Below are 18,729 nucleotides of genomic sequence, written 5' to 3' on the forward strand. Positions count from 1 at the left end.
AGGAATTGCCAGTTCTCAGAACAGATCATAAAATTATGAAGTCAGAAAAAGCTGGTTCTATGAAGATTATTGTTGAGACCCATCTATGAAACCTCCCTGCTCACAATCAAGATATGCTGATTTAATCTTTGACATGTGATTAAATTTATAGGAAAAACTTAAAACACATCAAAACATGAAGAAGCTTTCAAATTTTTTAGCACTGTTTCTTAAAGTGTGATCCACAGCCCAGCAGCATTGGCATGGGAACAGGTTAGACATGTAAATGATCAGCCCCATTACAAAACTGATGAATCTGAAATTCTGAGGAAGAAGCCCAGTAATACTTGTGTTTAGTAAGCTTTCCAAGTGATACTGCTGCATGAGAAAGAGTGACTCAGGGTATGCCTTGAAATTACATTATCAACTTTCTACCTAAAGGTGGTAAAAAATTAAGGATCATAAACTCAACTATAAAAAGCAGTGTATCAAAGAGAGGCTAGGAATCAAGGCCAAAAATGTTGAAAAACTATTTAATTCTGCAGAAGACTCACAAGCTTTATGAAATAAGTAAATAATTAAAATAGAATATTATAAATTAAAAATACCTAAGCTATAGCTTTAAAACTGCACATCACCCTCCAAAAAAAAATGGCTACAAAGTAGAATGCTTTACAATCAATATCAACTTTTCAATGAACAAATATTAAAACATTTTAACTGAAGAGTTAAGACAGCATTAGAGTCTATGACAAAGACACTAAATTGTTTATTTAAAAAAAAATGCTAACAGCCAGTGAAAATGCAACATTGAAGGTTAAAGATATCTATGGAACAATTCAACTTCAATTTTTTGAATTCATAAAATAAATATTATCACAGGTTTCTAAAAACATCAGTGACTGAATTTCAGAAAAAACAAATCACTAGCCAGGCATGGTGGTGGCATGCCTATAACCTAGTGTCTCAGGAGGCTGAGGCAGAAGGATCCCAAGTTCAAAGCTAGTCTCAGCAACTTAAAGCGACCCTGTCTCAAAATTAAAAATAAGAAGGGCTGGTGATATGGCTCAGTGGTTGAGCACCTCTTGGGTTTAATCTCTGGTATCAATAAATAAATAAATAAATAAATAAATAAATAAATAAAAATCACTGCCCAAAATTCTTTCCTCAGTTCTCTTGACACTGGCATCATGTTGTATAGTGCTTTTTCTCTGAAGCAGATAGGCATCAGACTTTAAAAAACAAAACAAAAAAAAAACAGTACTATGGATTGAGTTATGTTCTCAGCCCTTTATTTTCAATTTTGAGACAGGTCTCCCTAAGTTGCCCAGGTTGGCTGCAAACTTTTTTGCCTCAACCTCCTGAGTAGCTGAATTACAGGCATCCACCACTTTGCCCAGCAACATTTAACATTTTTATCATTTAACTTCTGTACTTGATAACTCCTATAACTGGTACCTCAATATACTTATATACTTAGTATATACTCATATATACTAAGTTAATCAAAAGCCAACATTAAATAGCAAACTTAGGAGCCAATTCCAGGGGCACATTAAAAATCAGTGTTTGTCATCATGAATTATGCAAATCCACTCACCAATACACATATATTTAAATATAAATTTGATGGTGAAAAAATATTAGTGTTCATGAAAAACTGAAATGCAATGTAACTATTATACTAATAATTCTTGTTTAAAAAAAAACCCTACAGATGAAGGTGTATTTTTAGTTAACATTTAATCAAAATTGTGTTTTCTGAAAAATATTTAAGTACATATTAAAATACATGTCTTCTTTTAAATCAGATATTCTTAACAGGGGTATGCATTAGAGACCCCGATATAAATGTTTAAAACACATATTTAAACTAAACACTTAGATTTGAATTCTCCTATATTCAACCTTAATTTGCACATTGATTAAAAAAAAAAGAAGAAGAAGAATCTATTTTGACTACAGGCCAAACGCTGCAATTACTATTTATTTCTGCTCTAAGTTTGCTCCACTAGACCCAGATCCCGTCAGTCACAGACCTATTTTTAGTTCAAGGGCCTTCCAAGTAGGAACAAGCTAAAGCTCTCCCCCATCTTCCCATTTAAAATCCTGCAGCTTAGAGTCCATTCATTTACTCATAAGAAAAAAATAGCTGCCTTAATTATTTTCATATTTCATCTCTTATTAACAAATGAAAGTTGATATGCAAACATTAAATCAGAAGAACACATTTTAGGTTCAATATAAAATCTAACATTCATTTTACAGCATTATATTAATGATTTTATTTTATTATGGTAATCATTATATTATGATTTTATGCAGAAACTAATTATCGCATCCACTGAAAAATCCTTTTGAATTCCTAATTGGGTCAAATTATTTAAAAATTAACTATGCCTATTATAGTAAAAAGTAAAGGGAAATCTTCCACAAAACACAGTAAGACTGTTTTATAATAATAATAATAATAAGTGCTAAGAAATTGGCTAGTGTATTAATTAAGCTCCCAAGAATAAAGTATCTCAAAATTGTTATGCCAGGTAAAAGCTACTGAGATATTATATGAGAGTATAGAACAATCATCATTAGCTATGAGAAATGTTTCTGCTGTTGTTAAAAAGGATATATAACACTTGGCTTAATTTGTCTTCAAAATTTTACTTTTGTGTATTTAATACATAAAAAACAAAGATCAATTACTAACTACTCAACAGAGGTTTTTTTGTGTTACACACATAATTCATTAAACAAATGCAAATGATAGTCACAAGAAAAAGAGCTTCTTACCTTTCAAATAACTTGTTGCTGCTGTGCATGCTTTGCTCTTAATTCAGACACCTCCTTCCAAAGGGACTCATTCTCACTATTATAATTAAAAAATAAATAAAATAAACAAAAAAGATTTAGTCAGAAAACCAAACCCCAGTATCTTAATTAAGAATACTAGAGAATTAAAAAACACAAACCTAGAGAACTTAACTATGTTTGTTTTCACTATGATATGTATTATAAAAATACATATTTTTATAATAAAATACAGAAACCTGGTTCAATAATACAGGAATGACAACTATCTCAACACAACTCCAGAATCATTCCTTCTTAAATGTATTATCTGCTATTCATGGCAAAATATACAAAAAAAAAAAAAAAAAAAAAAAAACCCACTTAAAACACACTTCTATATCCATATAGCAGCAAGCAATTTACTCCTTTTGATAATGTGGTTCAATACTTTTTTTAATGTTCATCACTTAAGTGAGGTTAGACTTTGTGAATCATCTTAGGAAACAAAAGTGACATTTACTGAACAATTGATGTGCTTCAGGCACTATGCTAAACGTTTCAATTAAGCATTTAAATTTCTCTAAAATCAGCCAAGTAAGGAAGAATTATCTTGAAAGATTAGGACACTGAGGTACAGAGAATTTGTGGGAACCTGCCCAGTGTCACACAGATAATTCTATAACTGTTAAAGCCAAACTAAAGTGAGACTCTCAAACTACCTTGATAACTGTCTCAAACAAGCATATGCAAACCACCGTTTTATTTTTTTAAAAGATGGAATATTCAACAATGTCAAACCAATAACTTGCCCAATACTAAGATTCTTTTCCTTTGCTGTTTCTTAATTGAAATTGCATTGTCATTAGCAGAGTGAAAATGGTGAGAAGATATAAAAGATAATCTACCAATTAAATAATTTTCAACTTTTGTTAATCTCCACAAAAGCTATTTTCTCAGTCTGAATTATTACAAAAAGAAATGTGGATTTAAATACAGAGGTATATGAAAAGGAGATTTTCTTTAATACTTACTTACTGAATAACTGCTATATTTTTTCAGACGTACCTTTAAAGATGCTATTATCTACCTACTAAAGGAGAAGATCATTGCCTCTAACACTTAAAGGATGATCTGGGGATCTATTTCCTTAAGAGCTAAACTGAGATTCAAAGAATTAGGTCAAAGTATAGCCAACAGACACATCCTCAGTGATTAAATAAAATATGCAAAATGGAGAAATTTATATTTATTCAAAAAAAGAACCAAAGCCCAAGGTTACTTTAAAATATAGTTAGGAATATGCAAATCAGTCCATATCTGAAATGGGTAAAGAATACATCAAGGAACTACTCTCAAGCCCTTGGAAACTATTAAAGGGAAAAATCTCAGCTGCTTACTAAGAGTAGTAAAATACTTCTCTCTCTCTCTCTCTCTCTCTCTCTCTCTATATATATATATATATATATATATATATAAACTTATTACTTTGGTAAGTTAGGAAAACCTATCAAGTAATGTCATAAAACAAAACAAAGCACCTTTTTGAAGAAAAAGGTTTAAATAACATTCTCCCACACCTATGCAGAACAAATATCAAGTAGGGCAAATCTCTTGGGTTCTTTTATTCCCAACTTTTTGTGTCCTACTTTTTCCTAATAGAACTCATGGAAGAATTTTAAAGGAGGAGAAGGAAAAAAAAAAAAAAGGATGAGTAATATATAAGATTTTTTGTGTGTGCGCTCTTTTGTTTGTGAACACCTAAGTAGAAATGTATTTCCTACACTAAAGACTTATTGTTTCTTCAGTAATATTTGTTTATCAAATTGTTTTGATGTTCTTAGGTTCATATGTGATCCTGACCATCACAATTAAAACATATTATTAAAGTTAAGTCTATGACTACAAATCAAAAGTAATAAGAACCAATGCACCAGACAACTCCAACACCCAACACATTAGTATTATATTTGGAAGAATGGCTTACCATTTTAATTCTGAAAGTCTGGGCTCAATTGTTTCCTGTTTTATTTGAACCTTCTGAGGACTGCTTATAATTTTTGTTAAATCTTCCTGGCGAATTTTATTTTCTTCTGGTTTTGAAAACGAAACTTTCCAAAAAGCAAATTTAGAAAATCAAAAATACACGGCACACCCATGATTATAATTCAAAGCTTCCCTATTATAAGAATTTTTTGTGATCTACTCAAAGGGAGATTTTGTTCTAAAAGCACAGGGTGGAATTCTAGGAAAAGAATACACTTCACAGTTCATCCAGAGAGAAAGCAAGAAATAATCAGAAAACAAAACAAAACAAAAATTTCTCTAAGTTTCCATGAGCAGTAACATCTTAGGGTTTTTTTCTTTTTCTTCTGCCAAATTCCCTGTAATTTTCAAGCCTTTTTATTACCACATTCCACTTTTAATTAAATTTATACAGTAATGGCTACATGGTAGGTCATTTTCTTTCATCGTTTACAGCCCTTTTATGGATTTAGTAAAAATATCTTATTTCACCAAAAGATATTCATTCAAAAATGTAATAATTAATGCCTATCATGTACAAAGGACTTATTCTGTACAATGGATATATATCAGTAAACAACAAAAAAAGTCCTACAGTGAGGACTTTTTTTCAGTCAACACAGGAATGAACCTTCCTATTGTAATAATGACTCTTCATCCTCAATCAGAATGTTGTAAGCATTTTCCTTTCATCAAGAAAATGAAGAATGAGCTCTCACTACAGATGAACACAGGGAAAGGTGGAGGATAGAATATTTAATTAAAGTTTTATTGGTCTGATTCATTCTAACAAAGAACACCTGTGTATTTTCTGTACATTCTGAATTACAATAGCTAAAACTGCTCATTGGTCAATCATACATGTCAAAATCTTAGCTAAATAATATTAACAACAACTTACCTTCCTTTTAATGTTCTCCAACAAGTCATCCTGGCCTTGTTTGAAGTAAGGATGCTGAAATTCAACAGGACCATCTCTTTCCTGCTTTACTATTCCAGAGTCAGTATGTACTACTTTACGGAAACCATCTGAAAAAGATTGAAAATTTACTTAGACTGAAATTAGACAACAGTCAAAAAGTCACACTGCTTGTGTGGAATTTTCCTTTATCATCTTAATGAGAAAAAAATGGCTTAATCAGTAATTGGTTAGCAGAACAAATAAACTGCTGTCCATACTTACACATATTTAGTTGCCTTACAAAGCTTGCCATGTTATTGTGCTTGAAGTATTTTGGAAGAATTTCTTTTGCAAATCTTTGTTCATCCAAGACCAGAAAACTTTGGCCACTCTAAAGAAAACCAGAAAAGGTCAATTAGTTAAGGTTCTCTGGCACACTCATATATATGAATCCCAAACCTGTCCTGACCAGTCCTTCCATGATACCTTCAAATCAAAATTCTATTCCTGATAATGGCAACAACAACAAATTGCAAGTAAGTTCCAAACTGCAATTAAATTTTTTGATATATACCTGACACCAAATACTGCATTATATCATTAGCATTTCCATTAAATAAGAAAAATAGACCATTTCTGCTATCTTGTATAACAATAAAATAAATAAGATAAATTAAAAAGAAACACATTTTATCAGTATCTGTAGTAGACACTATACTAAGATGCACTGATTACAAATCAACTGCAAAACTCTAAGCTATATGTTTACTACATTAACACTGAAAGTTAACAGTGGCCAGGTGAGGGGGCCCAAGCCTGTAATCCCAGAGGGTAGGAAGGCTGAGGGAGGAGGATCTAATAAATATCCACAATACATACAAAACTCCTACAATTCAACAACAAAAATCAAACAACCTAATTAAAACAAAACAAAGGACTGTAGTAGACCTTTCTCCAAAGAACATTTACAAATATAGTCAATAAGCACATGAAAAGGCACTCAATATCACTAATCATTAGAAGTAAAATCAAAACCACAATGAGATACCTACTACTTCGTAGCCATTAAGATGGTCATGAGCAAAAATCAAAAAATAAGTATTGATGAAGATGTGGAGAAATTTGAACTCGTGTGAATTGCCAATGGAATATAAAAGTGTGGCTGCTATGGAAAGAGTATAGTAGTTCCTCAAAAAATGAAAACAATCACTATAATATCCAGCAATTCCTGTTATAGATATGTACCTAAAAGAAGAAAAAGAAGCATAAACTTTGAAGCTCACAATAGCATTATTTATAATAGCCAAAAGGCAGAAACAACCAAAATGTCCAACAGTTGAATAGATAAACAAAATGTAGTATATGCAATGAAATATTCAGTCTTAAAAAGTTAGTCATGACACATGCTGCAACATGGATGAACCTTAAAGACATTATGATAAATGAAATAAGATAGTCACAAAAGTATAAATACTATGCAATTCCACTTACATGAAATATCAAGAAAAGTCAATTTCATAAAAACAAAGCGGAATGGTGGTGTTTAGGAGCCGCAAAAAGAGTTGGGCATTACTATTTTGTGGGCATGGAGTTTAGTGTGGAAAGAAGAAAAACATTCTGAAGGTAGAAGGCAATAAATGTTACCTAACAATGTGAATGCATTTAATGCCACCAAACTATATGTTCAAAATGGCAAAAACAGTTAGTTTTACGCCATTTACATTTTGCTACAATTAAAAAAACAAGTGGGAACATCGATGATTTGGAAATCAAATACTGAGCTTTTCAATAAAGGTGCTAGACAACTGAATATGTAGGAAATAGTGAAACCAGATCCCTCAAACCACACACAGAAATCAATCCCACCTGAATTCAAAACATGAAATGCAAACCTTTAAAACTTTTGTTATTTCATGTGAAATGCAAAACCTTTCAAACAACCTGCAACTGCAACAAAAAAAAAAATATACCAGTAACAATAGAACAATGTTAAGAATCTAAAAAGAGTTCTAAAATTATACAGGACCTAAAATACACACAAGTGTATACATACACAGAATCTTTAATACTAAAATAAAAAGGACAAATGTGTTGTAAAGCTATTAATTCTCCCTAAATTAACCAATACGTCAAATTCTCTCTTAATTTAAAAAAAAAAAAAGATTTTTAAAGTAAAGATGAAGCAGTGCTATTAAAAAATACTTAAAAGTTTATTTGTAAAAAGAAACAAAAAGCCAGGCTCGGTGGTAAACACCTGTAATCCCAGTAGCTCAGGAGGCTAAGATTGGAGGATCACGAGTTCGAAGCCAGCCTCAGCAAAAGTTAGGCACTAAGCAACTCAGTGAGGCCCTTTCTCTAAATAAAAAATACAAATTAGGGCTGGGGATGTAGTTCAGTACCTGAGTTAGATTCCTGGTACTCACACCCAAAAAAGAAAAAGCATGAACCACAAAAAATTGATGAACTATACTAAAATTAAGGAGCGATACTCATCAGAAAAGGTACATAAGCCACAAACTGGGAGAAAATGAAGGCAACACATATAACCAAAACATGAATATAAAGTATAAGGAATTCCTGCAAAGAATAAAAGTAAAGACAAATAGAAAAATGTACAAAACAAACATGTCACAGAAAACATATGGCTAACTGAACATGAAAAGATTTTAGAACTTACTAGTAATTGGGGAAATATAAAAATCTCACTGAGAAAACATTTTATATCCTACTGCCCACAGCCAGCTCGGGCAGCTAAACTAGAGGTCGCTCCAGTGAATTTCCTAAGGTATCAAATAAAACACAGACACACAATTTACCTCTAAATTCAAATCCCAGGAATTAAAGCTCCTCTGCCTTCAGCCTCAAGCTCCCCAAAAGGGAGAGCTAGGAATGTCACAAGAGGCTGGCGCGAGAGAGCTAGCAGGTTCTGGCTTGGTCTTTTATTCAGGGGGACTCTGGTTCTTAGAAATTTCCATCCAAAAAAGGTCAAGAGGGCCAGGGTTACAAGGACAGGTAAGGTAACTAGATCCCTGGGGATGTAGGAAGGCATGCCCAAGCATGAAGACACACTTGGCGGCATTTTTACTACTCTCAAGATAGGGGCCACCATCTACAGTCACTTGAAACTGGCAGGATCACTGAAAGTAACTGATAGGGCCTCAACTAATCAGGAGAGGAAAACTCTGGTCACAGGACATGGTGGCCACCCACAATATCCATTTGTTAAAAATTAAGACTGATAATATACAGTTTGAGGAGGAAAATTAACTGAGAAATTCAAGCACAACTAATAATAGGAGAGTAAATAGATTTGCTCTCGGGCTGGGGATGTGGCACAAGAGGTAGCGCACTCACCTGGCATGTGTGTGGCCCGAGTTCGATCTTCAGCACCACATACAAACAAAGATGTTGTGTCTGCCAAAAGATAAAAAATAAATATCAAAAATTCTCTCTTTCTCTCTATTAAAAAAAAATAGATTTGATCTCTTTGAGAAACAACGTGCACTATCTTAAAATATTCATGTTCTAATTCCAAGCAATTAATTCATATATAGACATACCTTACAGACACCTGATATAAAAATATTACTAACAGCATGTGACACAGTTGATCATTTATCTTCCTAAACCATTTTCTTTCATTAACTTCGATGACCTTACTCCCTGATATTCCTCTTTTTCCACTGTTTGTTCTCAGACTCCTATGCTGGCTTGTTCTTGACTTTACATCCTCTGGATGCTGAATACCCAATCTTTCAGTTCCAGTTGCTTCATCAGTTTTCCCAGATTTCATTCAGCCCCATGACTTTGCCGCTCACAAGCGCCAAACTCTGCCCTGAAAGCCAAACTCATACCCAATAACTCATACCCAACATTTCCACTTGGATATCTCAGGGTAGGGAAATCCATCAAGCTGTTCAGAAATATTCCTGTTCTTCCTGTACTGCATTTCTCTCACCTTTTTTGGGGGGAGGGGAAAGGGGAGGAGGGAACTACTATGACCAGTGATTGAACTCAGAGAACTCAACTGACCACTAAGCCACATCCCCAGCCCTACTTTATATTTTATTAGCGACAGGGTATTACTAAGTTATTTAGTGCCTTGCTTTTGCTGAGGCTGGCTTTCAACTTTTGATGGTCCTGCTTCGGCCTCCCAGGTACTGGACAGGTGTGCACCATGGCACTCAGCCTCAATGATTCATTTTTAATCTCAAATTTAAAAACAGTAACCTCAACCAACGTTTCTGTTCAGGCTAAATCTGAATCGTTGTTAATTCTTTGTTCCTTCTCTACAGACAATTTACTAGCAAGTCTTGAAGCTCTACCTTCAAAGTGGAAATAGAATTTGACCTCTTCTCAGACCACTATGAATACAACTAGCCTACTTTCAGCCACCATTTTCAATACCACACTGGAAAACTCTCAGTCTTCTAACTAGCTGCCAATATCCCTATTACAACCTTATGGCCCTAGGCCATCTGCTTCTACTTTTCTGATCTCTCTCTCCTAGTCTATATATCAACAACATGGGCCTTCTTACTTTCTTAAACATTCCATATTCAAGGACTTTACATTTGCTACTCCCCCTTTCTGTGATCCGTCCTTTCTAATCATTTAGGTCTGTGCTCAAATGCCATCTCTTTAATACAGCTTTCCTTCTCACCCTTCCGAGTATCCACAAATTTCACTCAGTTTATGTGCCAATTATCAATTTATTGCTCCAAACACGTTATTTTTTGTACCTTCTGCAAACATGGAACAGGGTACCTTAAATTCTAATTGCCACAATTAACTCTTTTGTGGTAGAGGATATTTGAGAGAACCTGCAAGCACCTAGCTCTTGTAATGCATGATGATAGGAAGCAAACAAAGCACAACAACTTTCCCTGTCACTCCCTCTTACCCTTGGGCAGTGAAATGTCCCTAGCAATACCTCTCCCAACATTCACACTTGGATATGGAAATCCAAAGAACAAATTTACTCTCAAACAGGGGGCTGAATTTTTCTTAAAAGGGCCAGATAAATATTTTTTGCTTGTTGATAAGGTCAAGATTTTCTCTGTGTAACAAAAAAAGCAGCTATAGGCAACATATAAATAGACTGATCACGGCTATGTTCCGATTAAATTCATAAAACAGATGACTGGCATTTGGGCTGTAGTTGATCAATCCTTGCTCAGAGTTCTAAATGTCAGATTTCCAGTAAGTTCCACCAGTCCAACACAAATGACTTCTCTTCCATTCAGTGAAATATGGCTACACTTTCTCCAACAAGGCCAGGATCCTAGCTTTGAGGGAAGTGTCCCTACTATGGCATTATCATAGCTATACCAACACTGACTGTTCCTACTAACTACCCCTATATTCTTTAGAGTTTTCTTTACTCCAATTCCTATGAAATAGTAATTCTATTAAACTTTCCCTATTGAAAATATTCTGTGGATGTTGTCTTTTGATTGGATCATAACTGACAGACTGTTAACCTATTTGCTCTCCTTTATGGTACTTATCACTGCTCAGTTATTCATATTGGCTTATTTTATCTATCAGTACCTTCTACTAGAATGTAAACTCCACGAACAAAAGCACTTTGGTTCACTACTGAATAAATTCCTAGTACCTAGCATACTGGGCATTAACAGGTCCACAACAAATATTTATGATTAACTTACTTAAATGAATCTTTAGTTCAATAAACTCAATCATATCTGTCGAATCTCAACTCTTGGATAATAACAAATAAAGATGAAAGTTTCTTATTTGAATTTGCATTGTCTTCCTCACACAAAGCCCTCATTCACTCCTATCATTCTGTGTCTCTACTTTGGTATTCCTTCAGTCTCTACTCTAAAATTAATCAATTACATCTTTGAGTACAAAAATTCAACCTTATTGCCATAAACCCATAAGGCTCAAGCAATTCAACAGTGAATTCTCCCTTCTCCCTAAACATTTTACAAGGGTCAGAAAGCCATTACTGAGTGGGACAAGAGATTGGTACCTTCTCCTCCATCCTTACCCATAAATGTTGGCAAACTTTCCAAAAGTAGTCAGTAGCCATTTCTAATGCCTAAATTAAACTTTTGGCACTCTTAGTGTAGAATGCTCAAAATGTTCTTACAAATAATCTAATACTTTGGGATCACTGAAAACAATTTCCAGAATATAAATGTGCAACTTTAACAAGTCTGTAACTTCTCAATGTTCACCAATTATTTCTTAAGTCTTTAACTCCTCTTTTACATATACAAATAAAAATAATTTGCAAATGAGTCTTCCAACTTTTTTGCAGGCCCATCTAACTTGGATTTTACCCTTACTTTGCCATGTTTGTGTTTCACTCTAGAACATCAAAATAATGCAATGGTTGCCGGGATATTCAAATTCCTTCAAAACAGCTAGAAAACACTACAGTTTTCTGGTTTGCTCCCTCCACCTCCTATTTCTTTATTCATCTGTGCTGATTTGAGAATACTAGAGAATTTCCAAAAGGCACAAAAAGTGGAACAAATGGGTATGAGGTCTCTAGTGAAATCGTGCATCCTTCTCAAGCAATTTGAGAAACAGAGACAAAGGTAAGAATACTGACCTTATAGAAAATTTCCTTCTTTTATGCTACTTTATAATAATTATCAACATTCAATAGCAGTAAAAGCTGTTCTTCACTATCAATGACAAGAACTTTCATTTAACCTCCATAACCTCTTGTCTCTGAGTATCAGGTTTCCCCAGTTTCTTCCTAGCTATACATGTGCCCTTCTCTTTAGGATATATTACATTTAAAAACATGCTTTAGGTTGTCTGAAAATACTATCTCTTGACTGTGGAAATAAATTGTTTACCTGAACAAAGAACTATTATATGAAATTTTGAAGTTATGGGAAATGTTAAAAAAAAAAAGACAACTTTTTGTTTGGGGAGAGAATAAAGGAAAAACTGAAATATGTATAGTGTGTTTTTCTTAAAGACCTTGGATCTAAAGACTTATTAAAAATTTTGAGTCAGTAACAAATTTAGTATAATTTTGATCATTCACAATATTATTTCTGTTTAATGAAGAGAGGATTATTTCACTTAATTTTGTCAAATTTCAAGAAAAACTAAAGTTACGTAAGTCTTTAGAACTGTTAAGCCAAACTTTCCAAACTGCAGCTGGTGAGTTTTCTGTCCTTGCCTTACACTCAAGTTAGAGATTATTTTCCGCCACTGGGGGAAAAATGCCTAAGATTCCTTGGTTCCCAAAACATCTGCTTCTTCTAAAAGGCCTTAATACGATTTTCAATCAGATACTATAAATGCTAAATTACCTCAACAGAAGTGCAGCACAAGTATGGGAAAATAAATAAATAAAACAGAAACAACTATAAATAGCAACTTTTAAAAGATGCGGGTAATTTATTTTGGTTTTTCATCTAACATCACTGTTTAAAAGCTTTACCTTTCAGTGTCAGCACTGCTTTTAGAAAATATGTGTGACAGCATGATTGAAGATAGGCAGGTGCACTAAGCTACTAGGTTAGTACTAGATAACATTTATCCAGATTTATCCACTAACTTGTGAAGGATATCATTTTTTTTTAAACAGAGAGAGGGGAGAGAGAGAGAATTTTAATCTTTATTTTTTAGTTATCGGCGGACACAACATCTTTGTATGTGGTGCTAAGGAACGAACCCGGGCCGCACACATGCCAGGTGAGCGCGCTACCACTTGAGCCACATCCCCAGCCCCATGGACATCATTTTCGTATAAAATTAAACATGGAACCAGGCATGGTGGAGCACACCTATAATCCCAGCGGCTCAGGAGGCTGAGGCAGGAGGATCTTGAGTTCAAAGCCAGCCTCAGCAACAGTGAGCCACTAGGCAACTCAGTGAGACCTTGTCTCTAAATAAAATACAAAATAGGACTGGGGATGTGGTTCAGCAGTTGAGTGCTTCTGGGTTCAATACTCGGTACCAAAGAAATAAAATAAAAATTAAATATGGTGCTAATCTCTATATTAACTTTAGTACAGTTGGTGGAGCTCAGAAATCTATTGTTAGAAAATTGACCTTGGGGATCAGAAATCTAAGTTAAGAGGCTGATCTCCAATCTTGACTAGCTGTGTAACTATAGCTAAGTAATCCAACCTGTCTAAGCCTAGAATCCTCAATTATGGTGGGTGAGATGGAGTTAAACTAGATGATCTCTAAAATTCTTTTCAAATGTTCTTTATCATTTCTACCACTAGCACAGGGATTTCACTCATTCATCAAACACTAAACACTTATTGTAACTCTGGCACAGATACAGACCTGAGTTCATTTTCATTTTCCTACTGGTATATTAGAAAAATGAGTAGTTAAAATATACACTAAGCTGGGCACAGTGTCCCACGCCTGTAATCCCAGTGACTCAGGAGGTTGAGGGAGGAGGGCTGCAAATTCAAAGCCAGCTTCAGCAACTTTTGAGACCCAGTCTCAAAATAAAAAATAAAAAGGGCTGGGGATATGGCTTAGCAATTAAATGCCTGTGAATTCAATCCCCTGTGCAGAAAGAAAAAAAAAAAAAAAGCTGACTTAATAATTTAATAATGGAATAAAAAATGACGGTCTTATTTCTTTACCTTAAAATTCATGAAATTAAGTATTTGTGGATGAGTATGAAACTCTGCATTTGATACTGCAGAGAAAATAAGAATGTTATTAATATACTAGGCGTATGAGAAATTATTGGACTTGCCACTAACATAATAATAACCTTTTATTAAAACCAATTACCAATATATGTAGGTACCATTTCTAAGTAGTATAAATAAGGCTTTTCCAAGTCAAAAAGGTATGATAAAGTCAGCTCAGGCAGAAAGAGTACCTCATCCAATTTCTAACATGAATACATAGATGAGTAACAGTCTGTGCTGATCCATCCTTGTCAACTTTTAATCCTTCTGACTGATGAAAAGCATGAGACATCTGTTTATTTTAAGTACATCCTAGTGGCTGGCTTTCTTTGCACCTTTCCTTGCACAACTGTACAGAATTCATCAAATGCTTAATATGCACAGCTTCATCCAGAGGGTTTAAAAAAAAAAATCCAGTTGACAACACAAGAAAATTAAACACTAGAAAGTTTAAAAATGAATAAATGACACTAAGAATAGTCAAAATCTCATATGCTTGATATGGTACACTATTAAAAATAAAATTGAAAACTATTAATAAAAAGGAAACAAGCAGAAAGAAAAGGGGAAAGGAGACAACATTTATTTAGCATGTAACAGGTGTCAGGCATTATGCTGGTAGTTTTGACTTGTTCTCAAAAACTCCATACATGAAAATATTCCCAACTAAGTGATCATCTACAGTTAAGAAAAACCCAAAATACCTCATAAACTGATTCCAATAATCCAAGTGTCTACTAAAGTAAATGTAGTGTCGATGTTAATAATCATTCTGTCTAGAATCTTTGTGTTTGGAACTAGAAAGGGTCTCGGGTCATGGAGGCAACCCATTCATCCATCCATCTTATGCACAGAGAAACTTAGACCAGACTGGATAAAAGACTTGAGTGGGGTTATCCTTGTTTGGAAGCAGAGTCATGATCAAATAATCTAGGCACCCATATACCATTCTGCGGGCAACTGGGGAAATTTAGTAATTCATCCTTAGCTCCTCATCAAGTTACTGAACACGGTCTATTAGCACTTTCATTATCATAATTATAAAATACCCGATTACACAAATGGCCCGACTCCAAAGAATACTTTGCCATTTTCTATTTAATGTTTGAAAAAGCCATTGATAAGCAATAGCCTGCGTCTGAACATCTGCCTACTCCCCCGACAGCTCTCCTCATAAAAGATCCCAGATGCAAAGCGAGGGGTGTGTGCGTGTGGTCAGGTCGCTAGGGTACAGATTTCCCCAGCTAACCCCGCGCCGAAGAGCCCGGCCTGGATCTCCGGGTTCCGATCCCTACCCGAGCCGGATGGAGGATGAGTATGCAATAACGTGGCTCCCGCGCCCTAGGTACGTCGTCTGCCTAGGCTGCGCGGGGCCGCTTCGGAATGCGACCCGGCCGACCGTTACGGGCCGCCCCTCCCCCACCGCGGCCTGCGGCGAGCGGTGCGGCCGGGCCCCAGCTCCCCTCGTGAACAACACCAGGGGTCTTCTAGAGGCTGCGCGCAAAGGCCGCGCGCGGTGCCGCACAGCCGCCGCGCGCCTGGCAGGGAGCGTGGAGCCGCAGGCCCCGAGGGACAACCCCGCGGGAGGGAGCGGGAGGAGGCGGTTCGGAGACCGCGGTGCCCCGACCATACCTGGCTCCAGGTGATGAACTCGTTGGTGTGGGTTTCCTCCACAAACGTCCACAGCTTGCTGAGGAAAGCCGGCACGTTCCAACTCGGCTTCATTGTTAACCAGAGCAGGAATTCCGAATTTTACACCCGAACGCAGCAGCGGTGGTGGTGGTGCTGGCGGAGGCAAAAGCGGCGGCAGCTGGCTGAGGCGTTGGCGGCGGCAGCAACTGCTCCCGGAGAACGCCCACCACGCAGGCGTAGCAGCTCTCGGCCCCGCCCCCAGCCAGCCCCGCCCCCAGCCAGCCCCGCCCCCAGCCAGCCCCGCCCCCAGCCAGCCCCGCCCCCAGCCAGCCCCGCCCCCCAGCCAGCCCCGCCCCCCAGCCAGCCCCGCCCCGAGCCAGCCCCGCCTCCCAGCCAGCCCCGCCTCCCAGCCAGCCCCGCCTCCCAGCCAGCCCCGCCGGGCGCTCAGCTAGGCTGGGAGGCCTGGGGACCGCACGTGACAGACAAATCTCTGTGCTCCGCCCATGCGCGCTGGTCTCGCGCCCGTCCTCCGAGGAGCCAGTCCTAGGCCCCCGTCCGCGCCACAGAGAAAAGTGATTGGATGCTGCCGGCGTGATGGGCGGAAGTTAAAGGGGACGCTGCCTTCTCATTCGCCTTTTACACGGGAGGTTTCGCTGTAGCGGGCCTCCAGCTTAGGAGAAGGCCCTTAGTTGTTTCTATTGGGAAGGGCATTGAATTCTCTGGCTGTGTCAGAAAGGGCTACAAAAAGCCATCAGGGGCTTTTGAGTCATAAGTTTAGCAAGCAAAGTGTAATTTGCATCTGGCTAGTGGAAGGGATAAATCACGTGAGGCAGAGGGCAGCTTTCCAATGTGATGTGTTAGGCCCAAATAGAAACTGTTAAAATAATGAACCTTATCCTTAAATTTTAATTAGGGGAAAGCGACTCCTTTAAAATATTTATCGAAAAGAGGAATTTAAACAATAACTATTTTGTAAATACGGATTACCGTAAACCAGGCACTCTAATAGGCATGCTGTTACATGTTGTTTGTAATTATGCAAACATCAGTGCCTACTCTGTGCCCAGCCTAAAATGAATTAGCCTAATTCTTTTCTGGGGAGGGGGTAAGGAGAGTGAGGGGGAGTTTAGGAGGTGGAACAGAATTAAACCCAGGAGCACTTAACCACTGAGTCACATCCCCAGTCCATCATCATTATCATCATCATCATCATCATCATCATTATTATTATTATTATTTTGATGTAGGGTCTTCCTAAATTGCTAAGGGCCTCGCTAAATTGCAGAATTTTAATTCTCCTGCCTCAGCCTCTGGAGCTGCTGGGTTTACAGGCCTGTGCCATCAGGCCCAGCTCATTGTCTAATACTTTATATTATTTTAGTCAAATTAATTGTTCCTTCAGGTACACTGTAGGTACATTTTTATTTACCCGAAATAGTTTGGCATATGGAAAAAATTATTGGGCAAGGAAAAAGTAAGTCTGAGCTTGGGTTCAGCTTCAGGGACACTTTAATGTATGTTAAATTACACTGGTTCTGTGTCATTTGGAAGAATTCTTTAATGTATCTGCAAAGGTTTTTTCCCATTTCTTCCTTGGAGATAAGAATATATTTTCCTATAGTTTCCCTAATAATATAGCTGAAAAATTCTTTGAAAGTATGAAGAATTGTGCAAAATTAAACTTTTAGCTTTTACAATAGTCAGCAAAAAATAAGATTTGCAAATAAAGATAATTCACTGTAGAATTAGTTTCCTACCTAGGTATATGTAAAATAATCTATTTTTTTAAATGTACATAATTTCCAATGCGCACATATTGATTGAATACTGACTTTGTGTTCAGCACTGGCTTATTCACTGAAACAAAATCAGATGTATGAAGGGATACAAGTAATAAAGGATTTTTGATTAGCTTTTAAATATGACAAGGGCTTTACAGCTCTTATTCAATCCCCACAACCATCCAATCATTGAAGCTTCAAAGTACCTGATTCAGATTCCGATCCAATCAATTATGCAAAAATCTGATATCAACAGTGTAACCAGACTTAGTGATTAATAATTATTTTCAAGGATAAGAAGACTGAAGCCAAAGATGAACTACACAGAGGTTTCTACCTACATTCCTTTCTGGACAATGTGTTGATTTTTCTCCATTTTGGAATGGTATTTACCAGATCTAGTGCCTCTTACATCAAATGTGAGTGAAACTCAACGAACTGACATTTTTCTCCACAATCCTACAGATACCTTTCTAAAACACAAATCTGAAAACCTTATCTTCTCTTTGAAGTCATTCAGTGACTTCCCATAATTTCCAGAACTAAGTCTAAACCTTTAAGATGGCATGAAAGACCTTCAGTGTTCTGATACTACCTACTATTCCAGTCATGGTCCAGCACTCTTCACACCTTAGCCTGAGCCACACCTGACTGCTTCACTGCTGTTATTTTACAAGTCACATTCTTTCACACCCCTGTATATTTCCACCACTGTTGCCTCTCCTGGAGAGCCCTTCTGGTTCCCTATTATACCCTAAATTCCTCCTTAATGTTCAAGGTCAGTTGCGAGCAGATCTCATCTCTTTGGTGAAATCTTCCTTGGTGATCTTTATTATAGCACTTATTACATCATATTGAAATGCATGTGCCTTTTTATACTGGACTATGAAAATACTTTTAATATAAAGACTGTCATAATTACATTCATTCACCTACAAAGCTATCACAGTGTTTTGTATATATT

The 18,729-nt window shown here is 36.5% G+C and overlaps 1 protein-coding gene across 2 annotated transcripts in view; it reads right to left on the bottom strand.

Moving 5' to 3' along the window:
- The window catches only part of LOC144366111 (heat shock factor protein 2-like), a 47,765-nt gene extending 31,537 nt beyond the window's left edge, over positions 1-16,228 (bottom strand). The window contains exons 1-6 of one of the 2 annotated variants that reach the window (XM_078019475.1): positions 15,985-16,228; positions 9,047-9,106; positions 5,975-6,083; positions 5,693-5,820; positions 4,754-4,877; positions 2,770-2,845 (exon numbers count right to left, since the gene is read on the bottom strand). In XM_078019475.1, the coding sequence (XP_077875601.1) occupies positions 4,830-4,877; positions 5,693-5,820; positions 5,975-6,083; positions 9,047-9,106; positions 15,985-16,077 (438 nt within the window). In that variant the 5' untranslated portion in view covers positions 16,078-16,228 and the 3' untranslated portion in view covers positions 2,770-2,845; positions 4,754-4,829. The remainder of the gene's footprint in view (positions 1-2,769; positions 2,846-4,753; positions 4,878-5,692; positions 5,821-5,974; positions 6,084-9,046; positions 9,107-15,984) is intronic. The other variant, XM_078019476.1, reaches the window with a different exon arrangement.
- Between the last annotated feature and the right edge of the window lie 2,501 nt (positions 16,229-18,729).

The sequence above is a fragment of the Ictidomys tridecemlineatus genome, chromosome 8 (genome assembly GCF_052094955.1).
Source record: "Ictidomys tridecemlineatus isolate mIctTri1 chromosome 8, mIctTri1.hap1, whole genome shotgun sequence".
Taxonomy (NCBI): Eukaryota; Metazoa; Chordata; class Mammalia; order Rodentia; family Sciuridae; genus Ictidomys; species Ictidomys tridecemlineatus.